Genomic DNA, 26,914 nt, shown 5'->3' with positions numbered 1-26,914 from the left:
CGATCAGGCTATCCCGGCCCACATTGTAATTATATTTCTGCTTAGCAGTTATTGGTAAAATGAGATAGATTATATTCCAGCAATTTATATCAACATTACGTTTATATCTTGATTTCCAATTAATAGCATGAATGAAATTAAATAAATAAAATAATTTTTTTCCAAAAAATGTTTATTTGTTGAGAATTGTTAGGCGTTTTATTTCATGACATACAAAAACCTGTAACATGATTAAATAAAAAAAATACATATGGTAGACTGTAAATTCCAAAGCGTTTAAACATATTCAGATTTCAGATATGATAATGATGTAAATTATTTTCATCATTATCATTATCAACGACTCAATTGACATAATGGTTATATTCAAGTTAATCACTTAATGTTGGATGGACATACAAATGTGAGAAATAAATGAGTGTTTTTGTCATTTTGCATCAAGTTATTCAGCAATAAATAGTGTTTGATTAGAATATTTCAACTTGGGTGATTAAAAATTACTTTGGAATTTCTCTGTTTAAAATTACAGATAGAAATTTTTTTTAAGTTTCAAAATTTGTTCAAAATTGTCTATTGATATGAAAGTTCAAAATTCTCTATTGTTATTTAAGTTCATATGCATCAATAGAGAATTTTGATTCTCTATCTAATGTTTAAGTTCAAAATTCGCTATTGATATGAAAATTATTTCTTCATATTTCTTATGGTACATGATTGAACTATATCAAATGCCATTTGAGTGGCGTTTTTAAATTTGAGGAAAAAAAAAGGAAAATTGTAATTTTTAAAAACTGTAAACTTCAAAACGTCGATACGTTGCTATTTAAGTTAATTACAAGCAAACTACAATATTACGTTAGAAACACTGCTAATAAGTTAGAGAATCCAATATTTCCATAAAGGTTGAGGAAAGCATTTATAACGCTTTTGCACCCATAAATATAAAAAGGAACATATAACGAGTAAATAAATTAGTCTTATGACATAAAATTGAACAATAAACAATGCATGCATTATTTGGCAATGAGAATAAGATAACAAAGCTTTACATTATCGTAGTTAACAACATTGCATTGGAAATTGTTGTATTAAGACATGTATTTGCTGAAATCTTTATTTAGGAAACTCTACTGCGAATTTTTCTTCATTCCTGGGTTCTAGCATATAGTTCAGCAAAGGTACTAAATTTCTGAAGTAATAATAACTATATCAGTTATCAATAATATATTGCTGAATCATAAATATATCAAATATCATAAAGATATTGCTGAACAGTTGCAGCAGACATGCGTATTCATTATCCATAATCAGTTACAAAAATTCATCTTTTTGCAAAGTTTGCTCTAGAACTGAAAATATTTGGCAAATGGAGTTCTTTTTTTATCCAAGATAACATTAAATGTACAATAATATATTTTTTTTTAAGTTGAATTAGATATTCTACCTTAAAGGATGGCAGGATTCTATAAATCGAAATTACTGATAAAAATTCACTGAAAATCTCTCCAGATTTTACATTTGAAATAGATCTTCAACTCAAAATAAGTAATACACATGCGTAACATCTAAAAAGTAATTCTTACTCACAGCATGGATCTGAGCTGAAATGTAGATCTTTTAATTCTAGATCTTGTCAATGACAAATGCAGATTTCAAGAAAAGTTTTACTCACAAACGAGGTATTTAAATTTGCACTTTGAGAAATTTGCTTGCACGAAGGGTATGACTTCCAGTTACTTTAAATGTTTAAACGATTATTTTCGAACATCACATGAAGTTACCCAAATTCACGCTTCCATTCTTTGCAGGATGACGGGGCAGTATGACTTAGAAATACTGTTAAAAGTCGTAGATTGTTTAAAATTCCCGACAAATCTATTCAGATCTAACATTTGAAATAGATTTTTTACTCAAAATTGATGTAATGCGCTTGCATAAGTTCTAAAAAGTAAATCTTATGCACAAAATCCTGCTCACGAATGTAGTCTTATCTTGTCAATGAGTAATGCCGGTTAGATAAAAGTCTCAATCGCAAAACTACTTCAGTTTGTGCATTGTGGAACTCATTTACATGAATGATTTTTATACTATTTCAGTTAATTTAATTGATGATTTTCGAATATCACATGGACTTATCCAACCTCCAAAAGCTTTTTCCAATTCTCTTGCTGCAGCAATTGTTAAACTATCTCGATTCATACCTCCAATCACTTGAATTCCCAGAGGCAAACCTTTACTGCTCATTCCTAATGGGCACTGGGTAACAGGTAGACCAAGAATGTTGAAAATGACGCTATAGCCTATATTAAAAGGACGGAACAACATTTCCATGTGATATGGAGCAGTGACCGGGTAAGTTGGATAGAGGAATATACCATCATCGCCAAGAAGCTCATTGAATTCTTGCAAAAGTTCGTCTCTCATCTTGAAGAAAGGCTCAGCTAACTTCGAATCATATTTTCTGATGTATCTATCCAAGATTGCAAGACAGATAATGGGGAATGTATGTTTTGATTTACCAGCCATGGATTTGAGAACTTCTTTGCTGAGATTTAATTTTTTTTGGTAGCCAACGATTTCGTTGCAGAGTTGCTGGTCATTAAGGGTCTCAATTACGCAAACCCATGTTTCAACAGCATCTTGCAGTTTTTCTTTGAAGATTTTCTGTGGTGCTTGCTCGCAGATGTCCTCGAAATGATTAACTGCCTGAAAAAAAGTTTAATATCATGTTTAGATTTATAAGCTCATTAATTATAAGATTCTTTACAAAATAAATGATGCAGTGGAATCTTTTGTTCCACGCTGGAAAGAAGTAAATATTATTTGAATCACATAAACTAGCTTATCCAGCTACGTAACTTATTGTGAAGTTTTGATTCCTTCTTTAAATTTATCAATTTCTGTGATGTAAATATTTTTAACAAATCAGCAACAAAGATTCTAAGTGGGCATAGGTGTATCTAGGGTACATAGTGCCTGTGACAAATCTCGAATCCTTTTAAAAAATATTGTATTTTCTTCTATTTTTTAAGATGCAAAATAAAAACATTATTTTAAGAATGCAATCATCTTGGCAATACAATAAAAGATTGCATTGTATATAATCAAAATTTTTCAAAAAATCTACTACTCTAATTTTATCTAATCTTACATTTACGCTTATTAAATTCGTCGTTGATTTGAAATATTAAGTCATTACAAAATACTTATGTTATTCATAATTAAAACAGAAGAAACAAAAGCAAAAACACTGATTTTATGCAGCAAAGTTAAATTTTAAAGTTTTTCAAATATGATATGGTTAAAAAAATTTTGCTCAGAGAATTTTTTAAAAGGATAATAACAAAGGATAGAAATAAATCCTCATCATTATTAGTAAGTGAACTAAAGCAAGCTGTTACTTGAAAAAATGAACATTTTTTTCTAAAGGAAGATAATAAAATTTTAAGAATCTTCTGACTACACGTATTCTTATCAAGTCAAATAAATTCTTGCAACATTATTAATTAATTAAAGAGCTCAATACAAATAATTACAACCGATTATGGCAATTGCTAATAAAACAATTAAATTGTCTGTTTTTGTTAATTCATTAAAAAACATCATTGATTAGAGAAAAAAAAGCATTAATAGCGATATTTATATAAAACTCTTCTTGCAATCAGAAGAAAAAAAAAGACGAGCTTTTTTTGAATTTTTTCTTTAAAATATTAAATCGCTCAACGCTATTGTTTAAATTGTATTGCAAAGAACATTTCGAGAAAAAAATTCAAACTGACCATTAAAAATTTGCAAAATGCTTGGTTTTACAATTTTTCTAAATCTGTACAATGCGCAAAAAAAAGAAGAAAAAAAAAAGAAAAAAACGTAAGCACCCTGAATAACTTTCAATCCAATGATCGGAATTTTTTTTCGGGAAAGTTATGTGTTGCTTTTCATGATTAAATATAAAATAAAAATTCAATTATTTATTTTTAAAATGTAAAGACAGCGACTACACAAGGATTCCTTAAAGGCACATCTTTCATCTGTTTTTATTTTCTAGAACAGAAGGGTGTATTCAATCTTAAATCGTTTGATTGGTTCAAATTAGTTGTCAAGCAAGCGCCTCCTTATTTTAGTACTTATTATAGCTCTTATGATTCCTCACCATGGGTGGCAAAAATCTCCTTTTTGAGAGAGATGAGTGTTTTTTCTTCTTTCTCACCAATTTGCAAAAAGGTTTTTCTTAAAAAATTTTTCACAACTAAGTAAATTAAGTTAAAAAAGCATATCTAAAAATAAGTTTGGAGACAGCTGGACACTGGGCTGGGTGACACCTCATGACTTTCACAATTTCAGATTTGTACTTTACTAAAGATGCTATATTTTCGGGTCAATGAAGGGGTTTCACGTCCCCTCGCCTAGTTACATAGTCATTTTTAATAACTATACTAGGAGGCTTTGCCCCCTGCTCGCTGGCGCTCGCCAACCCCCGGAACTGCTTTCGCAGTTCATTTCGGATTGCTTCGCAATCCGATGCTCGCTTTGTTCGCTCAAAGGATACGTTCTTAACGTCTAGCTTTTGGATACTTTTTTGAACACTAAAGTTCCGAAAACTTTTCACTGTAGAACATTCTAAACATGTACATTTCAATAATAATTTGAAATTACAAACAGTTGGAATTCGGTGAGAATCGAAGACAAATGCTATTGTGTTTATGTAATGAGTTCACAACTTCTTAATTATGTGGATAAATACGAAAAAAAGTTTAGAAATTTGTACAAAACGCCTACAATTAAAAATGAAAACTGTTGCCAACGCGAGAAAAGAAATATCATCGGTTTTATTGATACATACATACATATTAGCGTTTCATATAATATCGATAATTAGGTTTCCCTTTACAATAGGGAAATGAAGATGCACAAAATGTATAGCCGAAACAATGAGGAAAATGTGTGACCTGGATATTTGGCATAGGTTAGAAGAGAAGATAGAACGAGCTCTGTCTGCTGGAAAACATTTAAGGACTCGCTTTTTAATCAATTTTAATATTTTTTAGGGAATATTAAAATGAATTTACTCAACCTATAAAACAAAGCAGAAACAAAATATTTTTATTTTCATAATAGCAATAATAATAAATAATGATGAAGTAGAAGAGCAATAAAATGAAGAAAAAAATTTTTGGTGCCCTTTTTCAAATAATGAGCCCATTGCAAAATGCCCAACTTGCCATACCCTAGATTCACTACTGTAAAATAGGGCAGTGAAATACGTACAGGGCTATAGTTAAAGTTACACTGTTTACACCAACATAAAATTCGTTTTTTTGAAGGTAGATGAAACTTGATATACATGCGTTATATGGACCATAGATGAAAATAAAAATATAGTTCAAATTTTGAATACCTGGTAAGAAAAATAATGTGCACATAAAAACTTATATCTTTGTTTAATCACCGACAACACGAAAAGTTTTCGGTCTATAGCAGTAACAATCGACCCAAGCATGACGTGTTATGCTTGCTTTCAATTATTTTTCTCTTGAATATCATTTTTGTCTTTTTTTCTTGCAGTATACCTTTAAGTTCCCAGTCTCTTCAAAGTTAGTAGTCATCATTTTTACTTCTTTCTACTTTAATGATATTATGCTGAATGATTTTATGGCAGTAATTACTGTTTTTTTAAAACGTTCGCAATGCATGAAGCTATATTTGCCATCCATATTTTCTTAAAGTATTATGCAGATTTCTTTTTCTTACAGTCCATATAATGCATATATATATAATATATGTGGGGGCGAGTTGTTACCGTCCACGTCAACTGTCATCTATGAAAAGGTACTCCTACATGGAGTCGAGTTAACGCGTCTTATATACTAGTGAATTGTAGTTGTAATTTTGTGGTAGATACACTACAGCACTCCCCCACCAGAATTATAGCAGCGATAGAATTCGATGAACGGATACCACTAGTTGAGTTATTGCTGTTTTGTGAAAAGCCGGGAGTTCTGTATTAAGATCACCGTACTTTTCGAGTGCTGAATGTGAGAGGTGTATTAACTTCACGGTCGTAGTCGCTCCTGTGTTGCCGTTAGCAGTCGAGTGTATGCAAGCCGACGTTGTGCGTGATCGAGACGAGACTGAGTAGCAACAGTGCGAGGAGGTGGATAATGTCGCAGTCACAAGTAGCAAGTCAACTATTCAATGTGGACCATCCATCGAAGTAGGCGTGTTCACATCACGTCCGAAGGTCACCAATGTGGGGGCGAGTTGTTACCGTCCATGTCAACTGTCATCTATGAAAAGGTACCTCTGCATAGAGTCGAGTTAACATGTCTTATATACTAGTGAATTGTAGTTGTAATTTTGTAGAGGTAGATACACTGCAATATATATCAAGTTTCATTGACATAATGGTAACGAATATTGTTGTACAGTAGCGAATATTTGTTGATCTAAACAGCCACTAAATAAACATACTAAATAATAGAAACTGATATTTATAACTTTTAAAGTTATATTTATCCTTTCAAGACATTAAAATGAATAAAATATGTATTAAATGACAATCCCTATAAAATACCTTTCTTAAAGCTTTTTTAATTCCTCTGGATACAGGAGTTCGAAAAGGATAACCTCCGTCATCTTCCATGTAAAATACACGCAATTTCTTTACATTAACCTGTACAATAATAATCAAAACTGTTTATTAGAATTATTAGCAAATAATCAACAGAGTAAACTTTTTTTTACATGGGAATGTTTTTATTCATTATTTCATGAAACAGTTCATTTTTATGCACATTTTAAATAAAAAAACATATCTATACAGGTTGTTCCATAATGCCTACACTTAACCTTTTGGTAACGGTAACGCATACTACAAATATATCACATGTGCTGTTACAACATTGTAACCCTTAGAGAAGAATTAACATGCGTACATATTTAGAATCCGTGTCAAATGTGAAGTCTAAATTCTATGCATATCTAGGAGTGCCAAATTAAGATCGAAACAAAGAAAAGAATCAAAAATGTTATCGAAATCAGACGAATCATTATTGAGGTAGAAAATCCTAGATTAATATTTTTAAAAACTATTTTATTGCTCGTTAAAACTTGAATGTGCTTATAATAGAGAGATTTTGCATCCCTTACCTCTCATTTATTTCTACCTTCTTCTTAAATTTATCATCACAACCGCGACCAGTAATTATTTTGGGCACGCTAAGTGTGGATTTTTTTTGAGTGATAGGATGAAGTTAGCCAGACGGAGAGGGGGGCAAAATTGCCCTAATCATAGTCTTTCAACTCTTCTCTGTGTTTTCTTAGTTACATGTTTTGATGTGAAGTCAGTCAGATTTTCGTCAGATTTGGTATTTGTCAGATTTTTTTTCCAACGTCTACCCCTCCCCTAAATATTAGTTTGCGATCCTTAATATGCATATTTTTTTGCCAAGTATTTAAAATATACATTAAGATCAATAGTTACAGAACCCAACACTGATTACGTGTAAAAAGGATTCAAGTTATCACAGTTCTAAATTTCGCTTCTGAATATTTCCTCGCAAAAAAAATCCCTTATAAAATTAAGATTCTAATTTCAAAATCTTATATATTCTTAATAGGCTTCACTTAAAATCAGCTTATGTTATACTTTAAAAGTCAATAAGGTTTTGAATTAGAATTCAAATTAACTTGATAAAAATGTCATATCCTTTATTTAAAAAAAGCAATAGCGTTGTTTAAAATACCTAATGAATCATTTAAATACCTCTCACCTAAATTATTTCTTATGATTTATTTTTTATATCGTCACAATTACAGTTTTTATATGACTCCAATTCATTTCAATAACGTCATTTAAAATAACTAATGTATTATTTAAATATCTTATGCCTAAAATATTTTTACAGTTTATTTTTATATCGTCACAATTACAGTTTTTATATGACCCCAATTCATTTCAATAACATCATTTAAAGTACCTAATGAATAATTTAAAGCCTCGTACCTAAAATATTTGTATAATTTATTTTTATATTGTCAAACGCTATGTCAAACACTATTTTTATATTGTCAAACACTAACACATCTAACATTGTAAATTCGTAAGAAATACAATTGAAAAAATTTTTTTTTGAAAATTCATATAATCGTGTTGTTTTCAATTTCACCATTCAAAAGGTTTTTTGAAATAATGTAAAAAAATTTCTTATAATACCATAAACCTTGTTAAAAGTGAGTTTTGGAATGTGATTAAGGCGTTTAAATTTTGAACAATTTATTTTGTGCCAATGTGCTTTCATATTATACAAACTGAAATATGTACTTATCACCAATACTAACAGTGAGTATTTGGAATAAAGAAATTCCTTTATGCATTGACAGTCATATATATACACTAGAAGGAATACACTAGAAGGATTTTAAAATATTCGTTTTCATTTATTTAATGGTTTTAGGGGCCAAAAAGAGGTTTCATTACAAATAACTTCAAAAGGAATACAGCATTTTTAAATTTTTTCCAAATGTACATAAATTAAATTTTTTTAAAATATTAAAGTCTGAAATTAAGGTCTCGAATAATTATAAAATAAGTGATAAATGATTGACAAAGTAAAAAATAAAATATCAATATTTTTACTTGTATCTGGAAATAGTAATAATCTTAATGAAGGATTGTCATCTGCCGGTAATGTCATGTTTTTTAAAGTTTATTTTTAAAGGTCATGATTAGGGTATTCAAATTTAAAACAATATTGTTTTGTCATTTGAAAATGGATTTAAATGTCAATGCGGGTAGCTATATACGTTTTAAAATTTTTTTCAACAAAAAAGCAAATCGATGTTGCCGAAACTAATCTGTTTTAACTTATGACCTTTAAATAAGAGTTAATGTTATATAAACAAAGCAAATATCTTTAAAGATCGCTAATTAGAGTATTTCGTACATTTGTAACTCTAAATAGTGATTAAAAACACATTAATAGTAGTAAAAAATATAAGAAATAATAATAATGAAAAACTAATAAGCAACAATAATAATAAAAAATATATAAGCAATAATAATATTTAAAAAAAATTCAGATGACTCAGAAACAGTTTCAGTGACATCATTTAAAAGTTATTTGAAATATCTATTGTATATTTTTTTACTGACCTTATAATCATAATAAATATTCTAACAAATTAAAATTTATAAAAAGTATTTCTTTAAGAAAAATTGTTTTTTTTTTTTTAATTTTTTAATTTTTAGATTTAACATACCTGATTTAATCAGAATTACATTATTCGAAAAATAATTAAAATGTATGTGTAATTTATTCTCATAAGGAAGTGAACTTTCAAACATACTTATTTTTATATAACTGCTACAGATGTTTTCCAATATACTACTATTGGTAAACATTCAATTCATAGAAAATACGTAGGAATACATAGGAGAATTCATGGGGAATGCAATGAAAATTTTCGCGAGAGTGTTTTTGTGCAATTACATCAATCTAAAGGTTGCTAAAATACCTTTAGAATTATCCCCATATTGTCAGAAATAACTTTCAAAGTTATAATATTTTTATCATAAAAATAAAATTCATAAAAATTATTTTTCTGAAATTAGTATAATTGTTTTAGTTGCAATTACATTTTTCAAAAGCTAGCTAAAATATGTGTAGAATTATTTTCTATTGAAGTACCTCAAATCTGCTTATTTTCATAAAATACGTATTCATAATATTTTTTTTAACTATAGATAGTTGTTTCAGTTACAATTACATGAGTCAAAAAATAACTGAGACTTCTATTACCGGAAATATCTTCCAATGTATTATTTACACATTATAAATTAAGTTCATAAAAAAATATAATGAATACTTTTTTTAAGGTTCATATAATTGTTTTATTTACAATTACACCGCCAAAANAAAAAAAAAAAAAAAAAAAAAAAAAAAAAAAAAAAAAAAAAAAGAACTAAATTTTCCGAAGAATTATTCCTCACATTGCCTTAAATGTCTTCTAAAATACTATACTATTATTTTTATAAAAATCAAAACTAATTAGAAGTATTGTTAAAAAATTTATATAATTGTTTTAAAAACTAATTTATTAATTGCACGCATTATTTTTCGTTTTTTTTACTCCCTGAATTCAGGACTCACAGGATCATCTAATTTCAGCAAGTCCTTTTTATCCGATGTCATGATTTTCATCATGGGAAGCAGATCAATTGCGTATCGGCACATGGGCCCAGTACCGATCATTTGACGAACAGCTTCTTTGACGACTGGATATTGATTTCCATTAGATACAGCTCCTTTATCAAGAGATAAATATTAATAGTCTTAATACATTAAAACATTCATGTAGTAGAAATAAAGAGAATTTATTCATTCATTTACTTTTAATTTAATAATAAATTCTTTTAACTATAAAGAAAAGAATTGCTTTATTTGAATCAATTAAACAATTTTCTATGCAGAGTGATTGAAAATTATTTTTATCAAAAACAACAACGTATTTCAATTACAGTAGGATAAGAAACATAATAAGTAATCAATCCTAATGAAAAATCTGTTTGCATCTTTTCGTCATTTTGCGTCAGAATCCTAAAATTAGGACAGCTGGTGCAAAAAGTATTTTTAGCCCCATCCTAAAAATTTTAATTTGTCCATTTCAGAAGAACGTGTGAAAAGCGAATTCTTCTATTACAATCAGCATTACCTATTCCATGTAATTTAAATTGAGATAGCTTTTTTTCATTTATTTAATATATAACGCCAGTTATGTTTTTTAACTTACAGCTCTAGTTGAACAAAAACGAGTTTCACTAAGAGATTATTACACATTTTTTTCAAAATTATTCATCTATGATTTTTTATGTCATTTAAATACAGTTTAACTAAACGTGCAGTTCTTGGGATCATGGAGACGTCAGAAGTCAGAGAATTAGTATTTCGAAAGCTATTTGAAAGGACAAGTTTATTTTGTTCAACGCATTTCTATAAATTTAAATAATACAAAATCACGAAAAGTTAAAAGGAAATTAAGATTAAAATTGTCAATTAATCGGGAAAATCGCTTTATTGTAATAAAGCTTGTCTATGACTGAAACTTGGCAGCTCTTACTTACATCATTTTCAATGTTTAATTAATAAGTTAATATTTTAAATTAGTTTGAGTTACTGATCTTTTGATGAATTGAAGTTCTAAAAACATGTTTGTTTAATTCAATACGGCTTAGTTCCCTGGAAGGGCAACAAATAATAAGAAAAGGAATTAATTAAAAAAATTTATTGTTACCATACACTTTCAATTTTGTGCACGATTGGGTAAGAACAAACGTCTATTAATTATTTAAAAAAATTTTTTTACCTTGTGCGGGTGCTTAGCACATATCACACAATTTGAGAAGATAATTACCCAAATTTGGGCAACTTTTTTTAATACAAGTGATGGAAATATTTATTGTAATTCAGAAATCTATCATAGCATACACGATTAAGATATTGTATACCAGGCATTTTTTTTTCCTTCACAAAACATGGAAAGCTTAATAAATTTAAGCATGGATAAGTAAAATTTTTTCCAAAAGTAGCATTTTCACACTATACAGTTCCTTAATATTGTTTTTAGGTAAGTATTCAAAAGATTTTGAGAAATTCTACCAGTTAATAGTATAATACTCAGAAACATAACTGCCTGGATAGAAATCGCTGCGTTTTTCACTAAAAAAAGCTCTTAAAAGACGTTCTTCTGACCATTTTTAAAACTGTGTGGCTTATAACTGTATCGCTTTATGTAAACTATTTAGTCACATTAAGTAAAAATATAGATCAACATCAAGTATGTAAAGCAGATTAGGTAACATAGCTGCCAGAATTTCAAAATGAAGTTTAGGGAAATTTTCATCTGAACAAATTAAGAGAAATAAAACTATCTGCTCTAGTGGATTTTTCAAATAAGAAAAGGGATTTTCTCAATATATTTTTAAATGATAATCAATTAGTAACATTTACACTAATGACCGTAGATAACATTTATACTAATGATCCAATATTAGTCCCTTCTAATGACTTAAAGCTTAAAGCATTATTAATTAGCTGTTCATTCCGTTGAGAAATTTGTTAATCTTTAAACTACATTTTTTAGTCTAAAGAATTTAGTTTCAGCTTAGCTTTAGAAAGTTAAGTAAGACTTAGATAAATAATGTAGTGTATTCTAATTTGCTAAAAAAGTTTCATGAAAATTTTATAGCGATGTAATGACAGGTATTTAATGCAAAAGTTGAATATTTTGATTATGGCATGAAATCTATATGAGAACATTTAAGAATACAGGCTGAATTAATGAATGCAGGCTAAACTAATTATAATAGTCAGACGAGAATTCTAAAAAACATCAGCAGTAAGATTTAAAAGAAAACAGTTAAAGTAAAAAGGCGTTTAAAGGTTACAGTGAAGTATCCGCTAGCTTTATATTTTAACCTTGTATTTTTGCTATGAATTAGAATACCAGAGCATAGATTTCAGGAAGGTGAAGTTTAGATTTTACTTGAATTTTATTTATGTATGAAAAAATCTATTCTGAGATAACCAATTTAAATTAACCTCTTGATGGTTTGTGCCCGAATATTCCACTGAATAGAGCTGGAATCCGTATACTTCCTCCAAGATCTGTTCCGATGCCTATTACTGAAGCTGCAGCCGTTAACAGTGATGATTCACCTCCTGGAATATATATTTGAGTTTTGATTATTACATTATTTTAAGTAAGATAAAGGATTGTTGATTGTGTAAGATACAGGTATTAATTTCCAGAACTGATCTAATAGAGCGATTAAACCCTGAGAGTATTGTATTAATTACATTTACAACATTTATGTGCTTTGGAGTAACTTCGAGCTTCCGTAATGCACTTTTGTACTCGGCTCTATAAGTTCCTGTAACAAAACCCCGAAAGTATTGTGTTAATTACATTTGCAACATTTAATAAGGTTCGAATTAATTGCCTGCTTCCGTAATGCACTTTTGTGCTCGGCTATATAAGATCTTGTGACAAAACCCTGAAAATATTGTGTTAATTACATTTACAACTTTTAATAAATGTAAAAGTAACTTCCAGCTTTCGTAATGAACTTCTGTACTCGGCTAAATAGATCCTTGTGACAAAACCCTGAAAATATTGTGTTAATTACATTTACAACATTTAATAAATTTCGAAGTAATTTATAGCTTCTGCAATGCACTTCTGTACTCAGTTATGTGATAACTAAGTTCTCTTTAGACATGCTTTTCTCTATTGAAATGCTTTTCTAAAGAGAACTTAGTTATAACAAAGATGAGAAATACTTTTCTAAAGAGAAGATGTCAAAGTTTTCTTGATGTCTTCAACATACCATCTTGTTCCTTAAGCAAACTTTTCAGTTTCAGAAACAAGAAAAAGCCCACAGTAATAGGTTTATTTCCCATCTGAAGCCGAAAAGTTTGACGATGGAAACTAGGTTTAAAGATATTGAAGCCACTAGATAAGCCCTGACATCATCATTCCAAAAGATGACTTATTTCAATGGTATTTCAAACATTTTTACAGCCAAGAATAAAAGTGCATTACGACAGGTAAACATTATTTCGAAACTTAAATGGTCATGTTATTCACATAATATTTTCAGTTATATTTATTTTAGTCCTGGAAATTAATATCCTTTCATGCATTATTATGATATGTAGTACAATATAATGCAGACTATTCCACAAGCGTCACTTTATCGTATATTTTTAGAATTCTTGATAAAAATAATATTAAAAAAAAGCGTATTAAGGATAGCATAGTAATATTTAACTAGAAAAAAAAATTATACCATAAGCTTTCAAATCATAATTGGTGAAAGTGAGATTGAAAGCATAAGTAACAGTGTGAATACCATATAAAATTTAAAGATGTTTTTAATAATTGCCTTTCATTTTCTCTCAGTTTCCTACGATTACGTTTTTGTTTTTTCCTCACTTGTACGTTAATTTGCTACTTTCAATACGTATATTGACTTCCTTTTTGTTAATGATTCTAAAGATACAGATTAAAAGCGATGATTACGGAGAGCACCCTATATAATTCCCCTACTTGAGCCGGCACAGGGGATACTCGCCCTCCAGTGAGGTGACCCGGGCTCGAATTCCAGAAATGGCTTGTCGATATGAACAAGGCTCGCACCAACCACATATCGTAAAATATAATCAGTAGTAAACGGATCATAGGTCTCCTCGCCGTCAGGCTAACCGTGGGATAAATCGTGGTTTGTTTTCCCATGTGACGCAAATGTAGGTTAGTTCTATCAAAATGCCCTTTATGAAGGCAAATCTCTCCCAATACTTGATCCAGGAGCTCCTTTGTCTTCTGGATTGGATTCGAAATTGCAAGAGGCTACTGAGTTAAACATTGGTAGGCTTAAATTCGAAATTGGGTCAGCTGTTCAACGACAGTTATAAAATCAAATTCTCCAGCTTATGTCACTTTGCTTTGCACCCATTAATGTAACATAAATTATTCTACATTATTTCTTTATGGTAGCGTTTTATTATATTCAATATTCAATAATCATATGCTTTGTAATTGTTACAATAATCTTATGATTTTTGTAATATTCAGTAATATTGCATATATTAACAGCATTTTACTATGTTATTGAACTATTTTTGAAATTTCTGACATGATAGCATATTAATTTATCTACTAACTTATTTTTTTTAAAAAAGACAAAAATAATAATTCATTCATTATAAAAAACGAAATCAATAAATAATAAAAAATATAAAATTAAATAAAACAAAAATATAATAAAAAATTAATAATCAATTCATTTCTTAAGGTTAAATTTTATAATTAAAATTTTTATGATCATTTTATGAGATTTAAAATGCATATTTATTTTAAAAAAGTACATAAAAATATAACTTGAAAATAGCTATTTTTATTGTTTATAATAAATTAAATAATATGCGATTATTAATTTTACTGTTTAATTCAATAATTCAAAAAGTCAAATTGTACGCATAAGAATTAGTACATTCCGTAAAAGCAATTTAACTTTCAACATCAAAAACAAAAATTTGTGCAACGTAAGTTCCGCGAAGAAAAAAAAATGTTTCGAAATCTTATGTATCGAAAAACTACTTAGTTATTATAAAATAAAAAACTAAGAAGTTAGTAAATAAAGATAAAAAAACTATTCTTATGGATGAAATTATTAGCGCACTTTACAAGATTTACAAATCGGCACAAAGAATTTTTTCGGTTGAAAAAAAAAGTTATCTTTAGTGGAGAAAGAACCTTTTTCGTCACTTTACGTCTGACTTAAATTATCTTAGGCTCTGCTCTATTGAGAATATCTTAAGTTGTAGATGAGTCTCGAACTATTATGATTGCTTTATTGGGCATAATTATCCAATCTTAGAATAAAAGTGATTCATTATGTAATAAACGTTTTAGATAGAATATTTAATATTAGAAAGCTAATAAATAAGTATTTAAAGCTTTCTTTTGGATGAAGTTATTTTTGAACAACTTTAAACATTTATATTTACTTTATATTTTAATTTACTGTACAACTCTGTATTGAGGCTTATTAATATTTAAAACATTAATTGGCAATATTTAATTTAGTAGATGGCAGCACTACGATTATAAAATAGTGTTATTTAAGTCAGTTAGGACCATACTAGCATGAAAATTAAAGCAACAAAAAAGTATGCATGTTAAATAACAACCCTATGAAAATAGTTTAGCACATAAAAAATTTTGAAAAAAAAAATAGCATTTAAAAATACAATTTTCTTTACAGAAAATACAGAAGAGTACTGTTACAATACGGATGCGAATTAAGTTGGAAAAATGTCACAATGATGCTTAAGCATTTGTTACGCCACAACAGATCCCAAGTGTTTCGAAATACAGTTTTTTTGTTTCTATCAAAACATTAATACCCAATTTCTTTAATTATACACAAAAAATTAAGACAAAATTTGTCACCTTCCTTACTTCCAATGTGATACCTAATATATAAATATTTGTTTAATAGATGGCAGCACCATAATCAGAGCTGCTAGTGTAAAAAAGTTTAAATTATGCAAAACCAATTTAGGTAATACAACCACTACGGATTTTAAAATGACGTTGAGTATGAATAAATAAATGCCAGGTAAATTTTGATGAAAACGATTTTTAATCTAATTTAAATTAACTTTTTCCTACTAGTTTATTTTTATTTAATTTTAAAACAAATCAAGTTATTTTTGAATAGAACTATCAATTACCAATTTAGTTACCAAAATTATTTTTTCCTGAATCTTATTATTCGAGTTACTTGGGGCTTATTTGTCAAACTACGATTCACACAATTTGTTACATATTACAAATTTCGTTATTGTTATGTAATACATAAAATATAACCGTAAAACATTTAGACATTAGTTTTTTTAAGTTTAATGAAAAACGTATTAAATCCTCATACAGTCTGTTGGAAATAATATAAAATTTGTATCAGGAAGGACTTTTTATGTGATTATTTAGATAAAACATGTTTAGTTCTTAATAAATTATTCTAGCTAATTTCTTAATTAAAAATCAGAATTGTTTAGTTCTTATTGATTATTGAAAATAACTTATAAATAAAAATAAAGAATTAACCAAATTAAATATTACTAAAACTACTTAAAAAAATGAATGAAATAGAAGAAAGTGTTTTGCTTGTATCTAAATATCGAATACTGCCAGTAAAATATAAATATATTATGTTGCCATTTAATAACAATAGTTGCCGTTTAATAACTAGTTTGAAAATTTAGAAATACTGAGCAAAAAAGTTTATTAAATAATAGACTTCATTTCGCTGTTAGGGGATAACAACATTTATTCGTAAGTCATGCATGACTCGAATTTAATAAATTTAAAACAGCCCAAGTAGCACAGGGATATTGTAACAGCTTTAGTCTACATCGACCGACATTGTGTGTACGATATTGTACTATTCCCGTCGATTTCACATTAAGAGTCTGTTTGTAAAACTTCTCATTTTAAACTTTATTGTGTTCTTAAATCAAAATTGATCATTTAAAAGACAAAAAATGACGTCAAATTGTTATAATTCCAAAAAATAAATTCAAAATATAAATTTAGAGATATACGAAATGTTGAGAGATATCGATCGACGTTCCCCAACGTTTTTACAATATTGAACAATATTGTTTCGCGATATTGAATATACGTTATTAAAGGGTCCATTTTTATATAGTACAATGTTTCGCTACGATATTCTACAGTGTTCAAAGATAAGTTTTTACGCTACTTGGGAGAAGTAAAAAGCGGTAAAGTTCGTTCAATTAATATTAATAAAACATTAATAGGAAGAAAAAAATTCTGCTTGAACGTTGAAATAAAAAATATACAACTGTTCGCTTCACAAGGCACCTACTGTCATTAACTTTCTACACTTCATCTTCTTTAATAATTAATCTAGCGTGCAGCATAAGGAAAATTGTTCCTTAAACATCTCCGTTGTGAGTACAAAAATGTGCATTGTTTTAGTGACACAAAATTGACAAAGGAAATTCTTCTTCTGCCATAATGCACGAAACAAAGACACGATTCCTCATGTATAGAATGATGAGAGACGTCTCTTCAAGCAGGACAAATTTTGGCGTTAGCAAGTAATAAGAAAAATAATTACCAATTTTGGTCACACTCTTTAAGGCGGTTTTTTGAAGGCTCTGTTGTCATATGAAATGATGGGTTTTTGCGAATAATATATTTTCACAACTGCTGTGAGTTTGCAACAATTACTCATTACTGTTATTTAAAGTTTGGCCTATCTATGTGCTAGCGCTGTTTACGTTTATTCTGAAACTGACACAAAACGTCAATATGGAGAAAAGCCACAGTTCTGTTAAAGTGAAAAGCATTTAATGTCTAATTTTTAATTAAAGCTTACTCCATTGCTGCGTTATCTGGGTTCACAAAAATTTGCAAAACCTGAGAATAAGGCAGTGATTTTGATAATTTTCAATTCGGTGGAAAAATGTCGCCAAATTAGCGATTTTTTTAAAAAAATAAATAACTTTTAAAGTATTTAAGTTATTTGTTAATTCTAAAGCCCAGATAATTCTTCACGGTATGATGTAATATGTAATGTGTAAAATTAAAGCATTGCTTTCAGCGTCAGGCACTTAAACTGCGTTTTTTTTTTTAATTTTCCTTGGCNCGTTTTTTTTTTTTTTTTTTTTTTTTTAATTTTCCTTGACGAAGGAGCTTATTTTTCGAAGGCTTGTAATTTGAAATGATGCTTTTTTGCGTGATTAATATGCTATTTTTATAACTGCTATGAGTTTGGAACTGTTACTCATGACTGTTAAGTCAAATTTAGCCTATCTAAAGCCAGCGCTATCAACGCTTATTTTGAAAATGGCGCAAAACGTCAATATGAAGAAAAGCCACAGTTTTAGTTTTGTGAAAATGAAAAGCGTTTGTAGTCTAGTTTTTTAATATTTAAAAACTTACTCTAATGCTGCATTATCTGGACTCATAAAAATTTGCAAAAACTCAGAATGAAGCAGTTATTTTGATAATTTGTATCTAGTTGGAAAAATGTCATCAAATTGGCGATTTTTAAAAAAAGGTTAATAACTTTTAAAATATTTAAGTTAATTGTCATTTCTAAAGGGCAGATAATTCTTCACGGAAAGATGTTATATATAGTACAAAACAGGGCTCGAAAAACTACAAAAATTTTACCCGTCCCCGAGGACGGCTTGCCCAACAATGTACCCGTCCTCCTTTGAAACTAACCCGTTGCTTCTAAATAAATAAAAATATAATTTTCTCTTATTTATTACTAACATTTATATAAATTGCACAATGAATTAGTAGTTACTAGGATTACAAATACTAGGATTGCATTATACAGTAATAAAAGGAATACTAGTTTACTAATAGGAACCTAGTATTTCCTTTATAAAATAATTTATTTCTTTTGTGAAATAATTTATTTCTTTTATGAAATAATTTATTTCTTTTATGAAAAAATTTATTTCTTTTATGAAATAATTTATTTCTTTTATGAAATAATTTATTTCTTTTATGAAAAAATTTATTTCTTTTATGAAATAATTTATTTCTTATATGAAAAAATTTATTTCTTTTATGAAATAATTTATTTCTTTTATGAAATAATTTATTTCTTTTATGAAATAATTTAAGTGACAAATGTCTAGTTATCTGGAATGTCAATTTATCCTAAGGTACTGCCTTTTTTAAATGAATCAAATATAACGTTTGCCAGTTCCACAATCAAGCTAGTGATTTACAGAGGTTTCTGCCCAAAAATCTGAAAGGGGTTTTCCATTTAGGTAGATGTTCATAATTGCGTTTAACGCTTCTTGTTTAAGACCAGTACGTAATGTTTTTTTGTTTTTCTTTGTAAGTTCATTGCTGAAAAGTCCCTTTACACCGCTGCAGTACGGGGGTTCTAGATTAGAGGGTCATTTTAGAAGTGAGGCGATAGACTCTTGTAAGAAAACAAAAATTGAAAATGTATCACCAACATTAACGGGAAAATGGATATCTTTAAACAGGGATTACTCTTGTGACCACACAGAATTAGTAAATGGCGTGTAATTGGGTACACATTTTCACAATTACTATTTTATAATTAACTGGTTTATATATTGTAGTTCACTAAGCAATTGAAAAATGAGCATTGAATTCAGAACCATACATTGTTTGTTGTTGGTTGTAAAACAGCATCAGCATGAAATCTTTTTTTTTCTTTCTTTTTTTTTGACAAGCTACCCTGATATGAATTTGAAAAATTTTATGACAATTTTCAAAAGCATTCTTTTTTAACCATTTTTTTATGATTGTAAATTAAAAAAATCCTTCTTGGCATTCGCGCCAGTTTTCAGTTATTCTGCTGCATTATTTTATAATACTGAAAATGGGTGATCATTTAATACCAAAGAAGAAGAATTGAATAAAAATACACAAATAAAACTTATATGTGAAGATCAGTATTAAATTTTCTTCTTCTCAACAAAGATCACCTAGAGTTAATTAATAAACAGATAACTAAACTCAGCGTGGACTTCACACTTAGCACTTCCACTAAAATTTAAACCCCTGATTCTGTCCTACATTTTATAGTCTAAATGTTAATTTCTTGCAGTAGTACAACAATTTTTAATTTATGAGACACAATAGAAAAGTTTTCGCATTTATTATATTTTTTCTGATTGTTTTTGCGTGATCTGTAAACAGGTTAAAAAAGGAATGACATTTGCAACAGAGGTAAACTATTTCAAAGGAAACATCCCAAATTGTATTATAAACTCAAGATTACATACATATATGAACAAGAAACTTTAAATGTTGAGAGCATATAAAAATTGTCTTATATATCTGAATTATTAAAAGTAAAAGTAGTTTTTGAACAAAAAACTGAAACATTTAAATTTGTATGGGATAAAATTATAATTCGTTAGTATAAATTTTAATTTAATAAAGTTTCCATAAGCCTGATGTAAAAGCAGGACTGCTATTTATCGAAGAGTAATCAGGCCCTGACTAAACTAACTGATTCCTTATTTCGATAAGTGCACAATCGTAGAAAGCGACATTTTTGCAAAAAAAAGGAAATGTACGTGATCAGAGTTTACATGATGGATAATAAAGGGCAGGCATCCCCTTGAGGTAAGAAAACGTCGTTTCGAATCGGTTTTCTTGTCTCTGGACTTCCTATCTATTAATATTTGATGATAATAGACGTGAACTTGAATTCAGTTGATGGCCAATATCGTTGTTTACTTTTACTAGCTTGCTTGAGAAAGTAGGTTGATAAATGATTTGATTGATGCTCATCACTGCAATTAAAATGTATTATGCTTTAGATGGTTGTGTGGAAATGAAAGAATTTAAAGCAAATTAGCGTATGATGACGGATTTAATCTTACATGTCAATCACTGACACTCATTTAGAGCAGTAGTCGGAAGTAGCACTATGCAAGTCAGTTAAACTACTGTAGTTTCTTCTTTTTTTTCGTAGTTTGCAGTGTAGTGTACTATTTTTTATTAAAACAGTAGCGTAATAAGTAGTAAGACTCAAAAACAAAAAAAAGAAAAATGGTAGTTAAATAAAGACGTCAGTTACCGTTAAACGTTAACTAAACCTTAGGACAGGAATAAACTTAAAGGAACAAGGTTCAAACGCGTCTAATTTTTCTTACGTGGGATTACCAATGGATGCTATTTGAAATGCCTCTGTGGCAGAACGNGAAAATCGTTTGTTTTTTAATTTTTTAATATTTAAAAATTTACACTAATGTTGCATTACCTGAACTCATAAAAATTTGCAAAAACTGAGAATAAATCATCCGTGATTTTGATAATTTTCATCTAGGTGGAAAAATGTCATCAAATTGGCGATTTTTAAAAAAAGTTTAATAACTTTTGAAATATTTAAGTTAATTGTCAATTCTAAAGCGCAGATAATTCTTCACGGAAAGATGTTATATATAGTACAAAATTGACTTAGCTTTAAGTGTAAGGCATTTAAACTGTGGTTTTTTATTTTCCTTGACGAAAGAACTTCAAAAAACCATGTTAAACAAAAATAAATATCCTTTAAGAATTACAAACTTGGCAGTAAAACGTGAGGATCAGGACTCAAATAAATGACGTTTTGAACTTGGTTATACAGTTTATGTACCGAACTTAAAATAAAAAGTGGAACATTTTTTGCTGCTAAAAATCGGATTTTCAAGCCCCAAGATGGTTCTGAAATTTATTGATGTCACTTAGCATTTTGTTACTATTTTTTAAAGTTGAATTTTCTTGTGTTCAATATCAAGTATTTTCAAGTTAATATAATCACTGCAATTTATTACTAGCTACTCATCAGATGTCTACTCTTCAAATCTTGTTTACTTTTTTGATGGCAATGTGTTTTTATTTATAACAACTCAGAAAATTAATAACGAGAAAATTCTGAAATTCAACAGAATACCTTTAAACAGGGATTACTCTTGTGACCACACAGAATTAGTAAATGGCGTGTAAATGGATACACATTTCACAATTACTGTTTTCTAATTAACTGGTTTATATATTGTAGTTCACTAAGCAATTGAAAAATGTGCATTGCATTCAGAACCATACATTGTTTGTTGTTGGTTGTAAAGCAGCATCAGCATGAAATGTTTTTTTTAAACAACCCTGATATGAGTTTGAAAAAAATTATGACAATTTTCAAAAGCATTCTTTTTTAAATATGTTTTTTATGATTGTAAATAAAAAAAAATCCTTCTTGCCATTTGCGCCAGTTGTTTTGCTGCATTATTTTATAATACTGAAAACGGGTGATCATTTAATACCCACAAAAAAGAATTTAATTAAAGTACACAAAGAAACTTATATGAATATGAGAAGATCAGTATTAAATTTTCTTCTTCCCAGCAAAGATCACCTAGTGTTAATTATATAGAGTTAACAGATAACTGAACTCAGCGTAGACTTCACACTTAGCACTTCCACTAAAATTTGAACCCCGGACTCTGTCTTGCATTTTACACTCTAAATGTTAATTACCATTTATATTTCATGCAACAGTACAGAAATTTTTAATGTATGAGATGCAATAGCAAAGATTTCGTATTAATTTTTCTGATTATTTTTGCATGATCTGTAAACAGGTTAAACAAGGAATGACATTTGCACTAGAGGTAAACTATTTCAAAAGAAACATCCCAAATTGTATTATAATCTCAAGATTACATACATATGTGAAAAAGAAACTTTAAATGTTGAGAGCATATAAAAACTGGCTTATATATCTGAATTATTAAAAGTAAAAGTAGTTTTTGAACGAAAACTGAAACATTTAAATTTGTATGGGATAAAATTATAATTCGTTAGTATAAATTTTAATTTAATTAAAGCTACCATAAATCAAGCGCATGGGCTATTTATCGAAGAGTAATCAGGCCCTGACTAAACTAACTGATTCCTTATTTCTATAAGAGCACAATCGTAGAAAGCGACATTTTTGCAGAAAAAAGGAAATGTACGTGATCAGAGTATACATGATGGATAATAAAGGGCAGACATCCCCTTGAGGTAAGAAAACGTTGTTTTTGAATCGGTTTTCTTGCCTCTGGACTTCCTATCTATTAATATTTGATGATAATAGACGTGAACTTGAATTCAGTCGATGGCCAATATCGTTGTTTACTTTTACTAGCTTGCATGAGAAAGTAGGTTGATAAATGATTTGATTGATGCTCATCACTGCAATTAAAATGTATTATGGTTTAGATGGTTGTGTGGAAATGAAAGAATTTAAAGCAAATTAGCGTATGATGACGGATTTAATCTTACATGTCAATCACTGACACTCATTTAGAGCAGTAGTCGGAAGTAGCACTCTGCAAGTCAGTTAAACTACTGTAGTCTCTTCTTTTTTTCGTAGTTTGCAGTGTAGTGTACTATTTTTTAATAAAATAGTAGCGTGGTAAGTAATGTGACCTAAAAACAAAAACAAAAGAATTGGTAGTTAAGTTAAGAGGTTAGTTACTGTTAAACGTTAACTAAACCTTAGGACAGGAACAAACTTAAGGGAACAAGGTTCAAACGCGTCTAATTTTTCTTACGTGGGATTACCAATGGATGCTATTTGAAATGCCTCGGTGGCAGAACGTAAATAAGAATTACGTCAAATGCTTTAGAACAGTATTTTTTTACAAAGTTTGGGAGAAGTTATTTGTATCATTGTTTTCTGGAAATTTTGAAATCGAAATCGCAAGCTTCATTAGATTTTTCCCCTTCAATCATTCCCGTTTTAATAAATATGGAAAAGAGCAGGTACTTCAAAAAAATTCACTACTCTGGTCAGAATGTAATACTTATTTTAGTGTGATCAAGAAAATAAGAAAGGGCATTTTTTATCGTTTCAAAGTCGTCTGCACTGTAAAAAACGCCGGTACTCTTTACTGTAAAATCCATTTTTACTGTGATCAAAAATCTACTATACGGCAGTTTTTACAGCAATAATGACAGTAAAATCACTGAATCACTATAATTAATCGCTTCCCTGATTATACCGAGTTAACTCGGGTATGTATATATTGTAAATATTTGCTATCCCGAGTAAACTCGGGCATAGCAGAATTCGTCAATACGTTTTGTTTTATCACGTTTTTACTCGGCCGGAAGCAAAACAAAAAATGACAATAATCAGCAGTGATTGGAAGTTAGCCAATTTTTGTTAGGGAGTTTAGCTAATTGTGGGACTGTAGCTGTGTTTTGTTCAATTGTATATACGATTGTTGATGAATTTACATAAAAAAAGTAAAAAAATAGCTTTTGCGAGCGACAGTGAAAACATTGCAGATGATTTTTCATATTATGAAGATGTGAACATATACAAAGAGTTATATTTAACTTTTTTCATTTGCCCGAGATAATTTGGGATAGTAAACTGATGGTAAATTAAATATTTTTTACACATGAAAAAATTAAAATTTCAACTTAGAGCTTGTGTATTACGTTTTGTTTCAGCTCCTTTTATTTATTAATAAAATAAAAGAATATATTGATTTTTTGCATTTTTTATTCAAAAAAATAAATAAATAAATACCATTACATAAATACTACATTTAAAATTACGGTACAATATTTTACCGGTGATGCACCCAAAGTGTCGGTACCTTATACCTTAAATTTACCCGGAATTTTTTACAGTGTGTTTCTAATGTGAGTAGCACATTTTGAATTGCCAAACCTTCAATTGCGAATTTACACTGGTAAATCACTGAAAGAGCACGTGTACATTATTACATTGGAAGGGAATATATTTTACTCAGTAACTTTTGAGGTACTTTATTTCTTAGATGAAATAAACAAAGTATTAAACATATAACAAAATCTCATATATTTTTATAATTTTCTAACATTTCTTAAATAAAATATTCGCTGACGAAAAAAGCATAAGAAGTTGAAAAAATACTTAATTTTTTTTTAGAGTAACAAGCTGGCTCATGTAAACATGAATAAATATAGCTTAATAATTCCTTATGCTTAAATAAGTCAATTAACATTGAAAACAATTTTAAACATGGGTATGAATTAAGTTCTACTACAAAAGTTCGTCTCCTAAAAATTATATTGACTAAATTTCGAAAGCAGTTAGAACCACAACATTTAACGAACAGTAGTTAAAAAACTTGGATTTAAAAAATCTACAAAATGTTTATAAGTTCGCAGAATTAACATGTATGCAGATATATAGATGATACAAATTTACTGACAAAATTTGAAATTCAATGTGTTTTAAGCCTTGAATGTTGGTCATCAAATTTAAATTTGTCTGTTAGTAGATTATACGCGCGTTAATAGAAAATATGTATTTACTTCTCCAAAAGTCAGCAACTTTGTGCAAAGAAGAAGAAATTAAATCGGTTAAACTATGACGTAACGTATACTTCAGTTCAATTTTTTGACAATCTTTCTTCCACAAATAACCCTAATTAAGTCAAATTAAACCAGTCATTATTAAAATTTGAAAGAAAATTTTTTGCTGTCTGGGTCTTAGTAAAAACTTCTTTTAGTAATTATGAGCACAGGACATCAATTACAAGAAAATTGGTAAAAAAAAGACTGCTTTGCTGTCTATATAGATTTTTTTTCTTTATAATTTGGATTAAAAGTTTAAAATTATTAACTCAAAATCGCCGATTTCGAATAAGTGTTTTAATTTTTCTTCATTGGAAGGTACAATAACACTGGAAATGTAGTTTCTGTCTGCATTTTTCTCAACAATGAAGTGATTTTTTTAAAAAAAAACATTTGTTATTATATTTAGCTTTTACTTTAACGATATTTAAATTTTACTATGCGTTTCATACAGGAATAATTAAAAATTATTTCTGTTGAAGGTTTCTCTTATTGTTAAAGTATGCAAAAAAAAAAATACGTTTTCACATATTCTGGAAAAAAATATATATTGAGATTAACATTTTTCACTGTTCACAAACTATTTTAAAATATTTTTATGTCCCCAAAAGGTCTTGAAATATTTAATATTCAGATGAAACAGATAAAATATTGTAGGAAAACGATTCTATAACGACGTTTCTGGAATAGGATTCTATTATTCAATTTTATACCATTTTTTTTTCAGAAGAAAAGTTTCGAGACAGTTATTAAATAGCAATATTTTGTGTGAAATTTTAAAACCAGTATTGTCTCCAAAGTGTTTTTTTTAAAATTTGTCCCATGTCATAATAATCATAATAAAACAATTTAATTATTGTTTTAGAATTTTTATTAGAGTTGGCAATTAATTTCTCAAGAGGTTTCATAGTCCTAAATACCAAAATCTGGAAACGCCTTCCGATTTCGCCACGTCGTTTCATTTTGCACAAATATTGTGTCATCACAAAAAACTGGGAATAGTGTGAAATAGCAAATAATAAATAAACGACAATTAAACAACAAACGCTCTCTTTTTTTCTGAAGAGGCATTCCCAGTTTGCTTGAAGAGCTCCTGCGAGTCTACTTCCTCGTGTGAGAGGAAGGTTAGTCGGTCACGTGAGAAGAACAGGCTGAAAGAGCCTGAAGTTGATAGTGTCCCTGAAAAAAGAAAACTCGGACAAGTGAGATTTGCAAACTTTTTCATCGAGAAAAAGTGTAGATTGATGAGATAACTAACAGCAGGGGTACAGAATTTTTAATTTTTTTTTAATCTTTTTATTTTGCAATGGTGGTGTTGTAAAGTTAATAACCAGTTACAGAACAGGCACTTTCTTTTATTACGTGCTCTAAAATTGAATAAAAGACGTTTATTTAGTTAATGATATGATAAAGAAATTCGAGAGCTAGATAGCAATAT

General features: G+C 28.7%; 1 protein-coding gene across 1 annotated transcript in view; it reads right to left on the bottom strand.

Annotated features, from left to right (window-relative positions):
* Window positions 1-154: 154 nt before the first annotated feature.
* LOC107442499 (fatty-acid amide hydrolase 2-B) overlaps window positions 155-26,914 on the bottom strand; it is a 52,964-nt gene continuing 26,204 nt past the window's right edge. Inside the window, exons 4-7 of the mRNA XM_043051242.2 lie at window positions 12,597-12,716; window positions 10,149-10,303; window positions 6,572-6,670; window positions 155-2,706 (exon numbers count right to left, since the gene is read on the bottom strand). Of these exons, the coding sequence (XP_042907176.1) occupies window positions 2,083-2,706; window positions 6,572-6,670; window positions 10,149-10,303; window positions 12,597-12,716 (998 nt within the window). The 3' untranslated portion in view covers window positions 155-2,082. The remainder of the gene's footprint in view (window positions 2,707-6,571; window positions 6,671-10,148; window positions 10,304-12,596; window positions 12,717-26,914) is intronic.

Source organism: Parasteatoda tepidariorum, chromosome 9 (genome assembly GCF_043381705.1).
Source record: "Parasteatoda tepidariorum isolate YZ-2023 chromosome 9, CAS_Ptep_4.0, whole genome shotgun sequence".
Lineage (NCBI taxonomy): Eukaryota > Metazoa > Arthropoda > Arachnida > Araneae > Theridiidae > Parasteatoda > Parasteatoda tepidariorum.
Note: the sequence above shows the minus strand (reverse complement) of the source record. Positions and strands in the feature narration are given on the sequence as shown.